This window comes from Poecilia reticulata, linkage group LG2 (assembly GCF_000633615.1).
Source record: "Poecilia reticulata strain Guanapo linkage group LG2, Guppy_female_1.0+MT, whole genome shotgun sequence".
NCBI lineage: Eukaryota > Metazoa > Chordata > Actinopteri > Cyprinodontiformes > Poeciliidae > Poecilia > Poecilia reticulata.
Window position 1 is genome coordinate 17,936,223 of NC_024332.1, and position 10,754 is coordinate 17,946,976.

General features: G+C 38.2%; 1 protein-coding gene across 9 annotated transcripts in view; it reads right to left on the minus strand.

Moving 5' to 3' along the window:
• Positions 1–10,754, minus strand: part of mcf2lb (mcf.2 cell line derived transforming sequence-like b) — a 42,998-nt gene that overhangs the window by 20,992 nt on the left and 11,252 nt on the right. For all 9 annotated transcript variants that reach the window (XM_017302737.1, XM_017302736.1, XM_017302763.1 and 6 more), the window contains exons 2-3: positions 4,834–4,917; positions 512–626 (exon numbers count right to left, since the gene is read on the minus strand). In XM_017302737.1, coding sequence (XP_017158226.1) covers positions 512–626; positions 4,834–4,917 — 199 coding nt within the window. The remainder of the gene's footprint in view (positions 1–511; positions 627–4,833; positions 4,918–10,754) is intronic.

The window sequence follows — 10,754 nt, forward strand, 5'->3', positions numbered from 1 at the left end:
TATTTATTTTATTTTATTTTTTTTTTGTGGGTATATTTGGAGGTAAAAAATGTCTTATATCTGAGGTTCTCATTTATTTTCTAAATTGATCTGACCTTGTGAGCAAAAACATGGATGCATTTAGTTATCTTAAGCAGGAATACGATTTAGATTTTTGAAATCTTACAGGAACCACTGTGTCCAAAGCTTCTTCATTAATAACCAGAGATCAGTACTGTGATCCACTGCCACCTAGTGGCAGGTTTTATACTCACACAAATAACATTTATTGAGTGTTTATAAGATTCATCATCACTTTCAGTTTTGCTTTCACTTGAAGCATCCCATCCATGAATTAATAATTTTTTCAAAAACCGCAAAAGTGCAGCAGGATGAAGAGTAAGAGAAGATGAATTCACGAGTGTAAAAAAGATAAGAAACAAGAAAAACAAGTGGTGAAACAGGAAGTAAGGAAGCTGGGATGTTCATCCTCTGCCTCAGTCTGCTGCAGTCGGTCAGTGACAGACCCTACCTGGGCACACTTGTTAGATAGGTCAGGACGTTGTGAAACTCTCTGTCCGTGATTTCCCCAAATGCAGGAAACTCTGGAAACACAATGATGGGACTGCCGTTATCTCCTCTACCGCCTGCAAGACAGAGAAAGAGAAACGTTGAGCATTTCAGTTTTGAATTTAAAGGAGTTTTGCACAAACRCTGTATGAACAGGGATCAAACTGAAATCATCATTATTATTATTAGTCTGTGAAGGAAAATGCTTTTCAAATTTAGATAGAAGGAGAAGAATCAAAGGCTACACTGAGCTGATGAAACAGTTCCACGAGATGAGATTAAAAGAGTAAAAGAGCAACGTTTTTCAGCTTAAATYAGTCTAAATCATTTTAATGAGATGTCATGTGAAGTCCTGGACTTTGTTTGCCTTGTGTATTAAGACTAATGTAGAAAACTAATGTTTACTGCTTGTCAGTTGGCTGAAAGAATGTTATTAGGCTTTTACTTTACTTACAAGAAATTCYGGATTCTAGAAATATTTCCACCGATGAAAAAAGGCATAGTGAGGAAGTTAAATAAGTACCACCTATTGCCCTTATTAAGCTGTTACMGTTTAAAATAAAATTAATTAGATGATCATGTTTGAGTTAAAGCCTTGTGTAAAAAAGATACTGTAAAACCGGTATCTTTATATGAGATTGCTAAAACTATTTGTAATGTTTTCTTTATTACTTTAAAACTGATTTCTCACATAATAAAATKAGATTAGCAGAGGCTGTAGCTAGGGGGCRCTATAGTCCTCCCGGATCAGACATGGCACCCCTATGTAAATAGAAATTTAAAAATGTTTTTTTTAAATTGATTGTACTGAACCTAAAATAACCAATGACAAAGAGTCAAATAGAAATGTGGTTATGAATTAACGACAACAAAARACAACAGGGAATAGTGATGAGACTTTGACCTGATTTCACTTCCTGTGAGCAGTGGGAGGTAGAGCTGAACTGCTTGGAAAGTCTATGAGGCAAGAGCCAATTGTGCAGAAATATTCATCATATCTGAGGCTCAACAGAGAAGGTTCAGGAAAAATGATCAACAGAACACATTATGTTTATGTAGTCAGTGAGGAGAACCAGGAAGCAGAGCTACACGGTTTGCAAGACGCTGCAAAGCATGTAAGAGCACAGATGTACCACTGACAAAACTCGGGAGTTCTTGCATATTACGCAGCAATACAAAGACACTTATTTCAATAAGTTGATATCAGACATTTAACACAGCTTAACTTGTCTTGTTGGAAAAAAAACCATACCTGAGTTACAGCAGACTGGTTCTTTTTCAATACTGAATTTTTAACATTTTCCCTTCTATTTCACATTGGTGACTGTGGAGTATGTTCAACACGTGTTGGATGTGTTGTAGAGAAATACAGGGACCTATGATCCACACAGCACAGCCTCCTAAACAAGATGACAAACTCAGAAAATGCTGAAAAAAAGAAAAACTTGGTACTGCCGTTGAAAACTAGCAGTCAAAAACTGTGTTTGACAGTTTTGATCAATTTTATGGCCTGAAATACAAATTCAAATACATGTTGATATGAGAAAGACTTTCAAATTGATTCATTTAAAAAATAATAAATTTTTTAAAACACCATGAATTAATGGATTTCTTAAAAAACGCAATGTCTTATTAAAGATGCACCAATCAATCGGCCAAAGATTGAAAATGGCTAATTGATTGGACCTGACGGGTCAGATCAGATACGGAAATATCTRATATTTGTTTAATGCATCAAAACTAAGAGCTTCCGCCATTTTTGTTCTATAAACGCATCAACAGCGTGCGATTTAGAGAAATGCATCAAACAAAATGTAGGGATTGCATGTGAAAAACTTCCTCTGTCAACAAAACTGTTGCCATTTCTTAACCCTTATTTTACCAGGTAAGTCCTACGTAATTGATTATTTGATTGCCCTGCAGAGCACTTTGGGTGCCTTTGGTTTTTAAAGCATTTTATAAATAAATACATAAATGAATTAAATGAATAGAAAACAAAATGAGAACATGATTGAAGACAGAAAATGCCTGGTCAGTGCATCTCTGAATATTAAAAACTATATTTTTAGCAGAAAAATAATAAAGAAAATAAAGAAAAATAATAAAACGCTAAAAAAATGAAACAGAGATACTGCAACAACTTGCTTGTTGTTGACGACCTCTACAACCTCAATCAATCTCTCTCTGTCACACGCACACACGGACACACACGCACACACACACACCGTCTACCTCCCTCCAAGCAACAGCTGCTCTGTCAGCACATGTGACTGGAATATCAATCCGCCTGATTTTTCTCCTCCCATCACCATGGCAACAGCAAGTGCATGGTCATGCTTTYAGCGTCTGCTTTGGGTTTTTCAAAATGTTCCCAGTGTCTGCTGCGTCCACAAGGTCGCAAAAATAAAAACAGAGGACAGTTTTTWTTGTTTTTTTTAATCCTAGAAGATGATGGAGTGAAAAAAAAGAAGAAGCATTTTTGGTCAAAAATAGATCCAGGAAAGAAGCGACTGAGCAGAAGGTATTTGCCGCTGTGGTCAGAGAGGAAGTAAAGAGGAAAGGGACAGACATGACATTTGAATGGCAAATATTAACTGTCCAGAGATAAAACAATGTGAACTAAGCATACAGGTCCTTCTCAAAAAATKTGCATATTGTGATAAAGTTCATTATTTTACATAATGTAATGATAAAAATTAAACTGTCATATATTTTAGATTCATTGCACACCAACTGAAATATTTCAGGTCTTTTATTGTTTTAATACTGATGGTTTTGGCATACAGCTCATGAAAACCCAAAATCCCAGTCTCAAAAAATTAGCATATTTTATCTGACCAATAAAAGAAATGTATTTTAATACCAAAAAAGTCAACCTTCAGTGTATAACTGAATAATTATGTTCAGTTATACACTCAATACTTGGTCAGGAATTCTTTAGCAGCCTTCAATGCGGCATGGAGGCAATCAGCCTGTGGCTCTGCTGAGGTGTTATGGAGGCCATGATGCTTCGACGGCCTTAAGCTCATCCAGAGTTTTGGGTCTTGCGTCTCTCAACTTTCTCTTCACAATATCCCACAGATTCTCTATGGGGTTCAGGTCAGGAGAGTTGGCAGGCCAATTGGGCACAGTAATACCATGGTCAGTAATACCATGGTCAGTGGTTTTATCACTGTGGGCAGGTGCCAGGTCGTGCTGAAAAATTAAATCTTCATCTCCATAAAGCTTTTCAGCAGATGGAAGCATGAAGTGCTCCAAAAYCTCCTGATAGCTGCTGCATTGACCCTGCCCTTGATAAAACACAGTGGACCAACACCAGCAGCTGACATGGCTCCCCAGACCATCACTGACTGTGGGTACTTGACACTGGACTTCTGGCCTTTTGGAATGTCCTTCTCCCCAGTCTTCCTCCAGACTCTGGCACCTTGATTTCCGAATGACATGCAAAATTTGCTTTCATCCGAAAAAAGTACTTTGGACCACTGAGCAACAGTCCAGTGCTGCTTCTCTGTAGCCCAGATCAGGCGCTTCTGCCGCCGTTTCTGGTTCAACAGTGGCTTGACCTTTGACCTGGGGAATGCAGCACCTGTAGCCCATTTCCTGCACACGCCTGTGCACGGTGGCTCTGGATGTTTCTACTCCAGACTCAGTTCACTGCTTTCGCAGGTCCCCCAAGGTCTGGAATCGGCCCTTCTCCACAATCTTCCTCAGGGTCCGGTCACCTTTTCTCGCTGTGCAGCGTTCTCTGCCACACGTTTTCCTTCCCACAGACTTCCCACTGAGGTGCCTTGATACACCACTCTGCCTATTCGTTCAGAAATTTCTTTCTTTGTCTTACCCTCTTGCTCGAGGGTGTCAATGATGACCTTCTGGACAGCAGTCAGGTCAGCAGTCTTACCCATGATTGCGGTTTTGAGTAATGAACCAGGCTGGGAGTTTTTAAAAGCCTCAGGAATCTTTTGCAGGTGTTTAGAGTTACTTCGTTGATTCAGATGATTAGGTTAGTTGCTCGATCAGAGAACCTTTTCATGATATGCTAATTTTTGAGATAGGAATTTTGGGTTTTCATGAGCTGTATGCCAAAATCATCAATATTAAAACAATAAAAGACCTGAAATATTTCAGTTGGTGTGCTTTATCACAATATGCTAATTTTTTGAGAAGGACCTGTATATGAATCGGACACAGTTTGAGCTCAAATAATCACTGAAGGAAAGGAAACAGGAGTGACGTCGGTAACTGTCAGATAAATGTAACCACAAGATAAAAACATGAAGCCGTCACCTGAAAGGAAGGCAAACTGCTTTCTGAGATCAGGCGTGATGTCAGCAGCGCGGGGGGGATTGGTGTCCAGCTGCATGATCTCATCTGGAAAAAAGGAGCAAATTCAAATATTTATTCATCAACCAACCATCCATCAATCAATCAAGCCTTAAAAGAATCTGCAAGTACTATTGATAGATAAATACACATTTAGAGTTAARCAGCTAAAGAGGTTACAAATGATCAGAATTCTGAATATTGAAGAAAAATCTTGATTCATTGGGATAAAATGCACAGTGGCTCTTTAAAATTTTATATTTAATGCTAGTCTCCTTGGGGGTTTTGTGATTTTCCTTCCATAGGGTCACAGTTATGGAAGGAAGGTCCTCCATAACTGGACCTTCCTGTTATGGAGGACCATAACAAGAAGGTCCAGTTATGGTCCTTCCTGTATTCCTGTGTCTCTTCAATTGACAGAGCTACAGGTGAAGCTACTGATTATCACGATACTCTCCTCTACAGTCTGTCCAATCAAAACCYCTGGTCAAAAGAGYCCTGCTTCAGGTCTTTTGGTCTTTTTGTGCATCTACTTYCTTGCAATGCAAATCTCAAGCCGGACCATTCATACTGAGCCCTTTTCTRCTAAAGGTTAAAAGGAAGTGGTTCCTATCCACTGTCGTCACATTCTTGTTAAAGGTAGAGAGCAGCTTCAAAAATCACCAACTCAATGCACATTTCACCACCCTGTCAGGTAGATATGTCGGTAGGTGATATCTCTAGGTATATCATGATTTAACTGAATTTGACTATAGGTCGAAATGCCTTCTGTTCAACTGGACATGAATTGGACCAATGCGTTCTCAAAGCTTGTATGTATTGGTGTCATACAAACACATTTAACTGAAGTGAAATTCACCTAGAAGTCTATCGTTATTGAGAGCAAAGGCCAAGACAGTAAAGGTGCGATTCTTAAAAAAACTTATTTTATTCAGGTTTAAACAAGTCAAAATGTCTAATTAGTTTGCGTAAGAAATCCCAGTTTTTGTCACACATATGTACATCTCTGGAAAAAATTAAGAGACCACTTAAAATGATCACTTTYTCTGATTTTACATTTTATGAGTATATGTTTGAGTAAAATGAACAGTGCTTTTCAGACCTGAAATAAAGCAAAGAAAACAAGTTAATATTCATTTAGAAACAACAATATTAATGTTTTAACTTAGGAAGAGTTCAGAAATCAATATTTGGCGGAAAAACCAGGAGATTTTCAAAGGACTTCAGTGCAGTTTGGTCTTAATTTTTTCCAGAGCTGCATATATATCAAGAAAATCTAAATGTCAAGCAAAATAGGAAGTTAAGCACAACAAAACAATTACAGGAATMCCAGGGAGTACCCTGAAACAAATATGAGAAATGTAAACAAGCAAATGTGAACAAAGAACTACGTATTTAAATAAAGGACATGCGACAAACTATTATTGTTCTGACAATTTGATCTTTTCTTCTGATCCGATCAAAACCATACAACCAGTCAATAGGCTCTTTTTTGAAAGACAGAAAATGCTTTAAGCTATAATTTGTTATATGTGTAGTTTTTTYCCCCTCAGGTTACTACATTTCTCTTGCACCTAAACAATAAATAATCTGACCCCAGGTAGAGTAGCCAGACAAACTATTTAGTTATGAAATATCTGTCACCTTGAGATGGATAATTTTTCTACCTGAGTTTAGTAACAAAATAACATAAATAAGAACAAGATTACTTAAGATAAATGTAAAAACGCTTTAAAGTGGCCTAAAGGAACAGGGTGGTAGGAAGTGAGATACCAACCAATGAGAAGCGAAACAGCATCATTCATTAACAGATTAGAAAACTAATGATTTAACACAACAGACATGCATAAACGTGAAGAAAATACAGACAATAATAGACTAAATTGGCAGAAAATAAGTTTCAATGCATATTTATGAGGCTCTGAAAAATAAATGAAAGAAAAAATGAAAGAATGCAACACCTGGACCGTCGGTTATTTCAATCTTTTGGAAATTTTGAACTTTTATTTTTATTTGGACCTGGTTATGAAAATGATCTGCTTGGCAATAACCTTCCAATAATTCGTCACCTTGGAGATCTTTGACACAATTGATAGTTTACAGTATTTTTTTTTTGTTTTAATTTATCTTGATCAACTAAAGAGAAAATTCTGTTGATATGCCAACGACGTGCCTGGGCACGAAACGGACCGACACAAGATGGAAGCAAGTYGGGACAACATGGCAGCATGTGGTTCAAACTGGGAATAAGAAMTGACCCAGAGCCAAGGTCATGGCACCGCTGAGGCTTTATCCAACACAACCTCTGAAACAGATGGTTTCACATCTTTAAAGACAGCTGGAGTTCACTGATGTTGACACCAAGGTCACACTAATCTTACACAGCAAGGAGTAAATACACACATGTAAATGTTATGAAAATACACAAAATGAAGAAGGGAATTGTAAAGCTAGGATAAATAGGTTAAGTCATCAATTATTCAGTCAYTAGATGAAACAGAACCAAAATCTATTTCTTTAAAAACATTTTTCAAGCCAAATAATATGGATGAAACACACCGACTGACCGTGCTTTGTGTTTTTAAGCAAAGTTTCCTCTTATATTAACATGTGCAGCATTAATTTGAAAATKTTCCATTGTTTCTGCATCAGACCTAACTTGAACTTTTTAGCGTTTTCKAGTTAGCATGACTTGATCAGGAACTGCTCACTGATTGTTCACTTTAATCTTAGTTCCTTTCTCCTCCACCAAGGCAGACRAATGTGAATCAAAGCAAATAAACGTTCATCTCTGTGAGGATAGTGACTTTGTAAAACGATGTAACCATGATTAATAACGGTCAGCATGGCCTTGGGTGTTCGGACACAAAGCTGCAGCCTCTCTGAGGCTCCACATGCACTGAAGCTCACAAAGAGACCTCCATCAGTTTCCTCTCTCTGACCTGATATCACTTACTCCCCCAGCCACACCCTACCCCCAGAAACTCCCACGCATATCACATCAAAACCAGACCCTCAATCAGGCCAGAAAGAAGCTATTCTGTTTCTGAAAAATCCCCTCATTAATGTCCAGTTTCAGCTTCAGCCCGTTTTCTCGTGGACATTTTCTCCATCGACGTGARTAAATATCCTTTCACCACACTTCTTGCTCAAWTGGAAAAGTCCCGAGGGCTGYTCCTGTGAAACGAAAGCCGGTATCGGAGGGTGATCTCACGATAGATGAACGATAAACTMAAAAAAAAAGAGAGAACTGAACATCYTGTACATSTTTACAGCAAAGAAAAGCAACACTATGAAGCTCGGTAGTTCTTTGAATAACTAAGATTGCAAACAAATCTATTGGAGCAGTATTTATTGATGGGTATAATGGAAAAAATGAAGTGCTGTRAAAAAGTGTTTGCTTAGGTAATTAAACAAGAATCAGACCAAGTTAACCTAAGTAAAAACAARTAATCTATTTATTAAGGGAAAAAGATGTCCAAACAAACTTAGTCCTGTRTAAAAGAACAATTGCCCACAAAACCCAACAACTATATCTGATAGCAACATCTGCCATGAAGCGTTTGTGATAACTGGTGTGGAGGACTTCTGGCCCACTTTTCTTTGTACGACCGTTTTAATGATCACAAGCTGAGGATCTGAGTCAGCAAAGCAAACCCAGACCATCACACTGCCACCGCCATGTTTTACTGGAAATATGATGTTCTTTTACTGAACTGCTGTAAGTTAATGACATAAAATATTTTCAAAAAAGTGAAGTTGGGAATCACCAGGATATTTTTTAGGTCTTTCTATTCTTATTGGTAAGTCATCAGTTTCCTCCAGGGACTCTCCCGTGGATGTCATTTTGGCTCAGTCTCGTCTTTTTTTTTTTTTTTGTTGAATCGCAAAAACTAAAGGCAAGTGAGGCCTGGAGAGGTTTAGATGTAGATCCCGTGACCTTTCCTAATCTCCTGGCCGTCGTTGAACTCTTGGATTAGTTTTGGTAGGCTGCTCCCTCCAGGAAATGTTCCCCGCTGTTCCATGTTTTCTTCATTCGTGGATAATGAGCATCATTATGTGGACTGCACAACTGAGGATAAAGAAGAGCTGTCYGAACATGGTGGAGATGACAGAACAACGGCTCTGTTTCTCCTACAGCTCTAAAAATTTGATGAAACAACTAAATTTGTTGGAGGACTTCAAATACAATCTTTAGAGGGGATGTGCCGATTCTAAAATTTTAATGAAGTYTGTCTTCCTACTTCCATACACAGGAAAAAAAATCTATCATTTATTGCGTTTTTGTTCTAAGAAAACTAACAAAGTCTGTTTGAAACCATCCACATGTCCTCAATTCAATTTAAATATGAAACAACATCACAAATCTGTCAAATCAGATAGAAGCATGGTAAACTTTGGTGTGTTTTTCAGAGGTCTTCCCACTATTGAGATAAGAATAATGCCCAATACCTTATTAAAAATGTTAACTTTTTGCAACTAAGGAAACTTTTCTGGTCTTTAGTGACAAAAGAATTCCTTTCCGACCCCCAACCCCTAACACCCACCCACCCACACACACACCCCCACACACACACACGCACACCCCCACGCACTCACACACGCGCAAACTCACAGCTCAGCTGCCGATTCAAGCGTTAATGTTCTTAATAAGGCTCAGGGTTTGGGATTAGTGTCCGCTCAGGCTCACGTTTATGGCTGACGAGTCAAACGTTAGTGGGTCACAGTGGCAACACCTGGACCGCCTGCCACTATACTGACACAGATTAAGCACGACCAGAAGGTGGAACTGAAATGTTGGTTCTCTGTTTTTGAAATGAAAAACACCATCAAGCTTCTATAACAAAACAAAATGCTGCTAGAGTAACATTTWAAAAAATATTGCTAACAGTTGCATGTTTTCTTGCTTGAAATATGATTCAGCCTTTTAGAGTGAATTTCCACACAATCAATGGCTCGGTTTTTCAAGGTGTATGTCATCAGAAAAATGGGGGAGATGCAACAAATAGCAATAAGTAGGATTACAGTAATGGCCGTGAAGAAGAGGAGAGGCACAGATAAAGCGAAGTGGTGTCTGCAGAGTCRTGACAGGTCATGCAATATGAAGGAACACAAAGGGTGAGACGGCTCAGATGACACCAAAACGTTTGCCGTCTAAGGTGATGGTGATGATTATCAGAGCTCATCTGATAATCAAATAATTAAAGTGTGAGACCACACAAAGTTTTAGAAACAGAGCAAAAGAAACAATCTGAAACAAACTAAGATCCAAACCAGTTCCAAGGTGTTTCTTCATTCATAGCAAAGGTCACAGGAATAAATCCGCCTCAGCGTCTTACACACAAAAACAGTGATGCAGCACAGAGCAGCTGCAGTTTTCCTTATCAAACTGTTATGGTGGGGGAAAAAATGTTTGCAGAACTGGAAAAACAATAACAAAAATCTACACCGACTGTATTCAACTCTCAATTTTCGTAGCTGGATCTTTATTCAACCTGTAGGATGAATAAATAAGAKATGCTTTGAAAAAATTGGCTGGCAACAGAGWYWSGATACTTTTTATCTTGCACTGGTCTGACTGATATCCGATCTTTTTCAGATCACTGAACTCAAAAGTTCATGTAAAGAAAAACAAGGCTCAGCGTTAGCTGTTTTCAGTTTTAGTTTCAGTGAAGTTTTCAAATATTTAGTCGGATTAAACACACAAATGTCAAAAGRTATTTAAAAAGGAGCCTATTTTATTCATGTCAGGGAATGTCTTTGGCTTCTTTAGGAAAGAGTGAGAGAGAGCAAGACTTCCAACAGAAAACAGGAAGGCTCAGAAGAGTAAAAGTGCTGTGTTTGAATCCTTTTGAGTTTTTAGCTTATGTGTGTCATGGAACCTG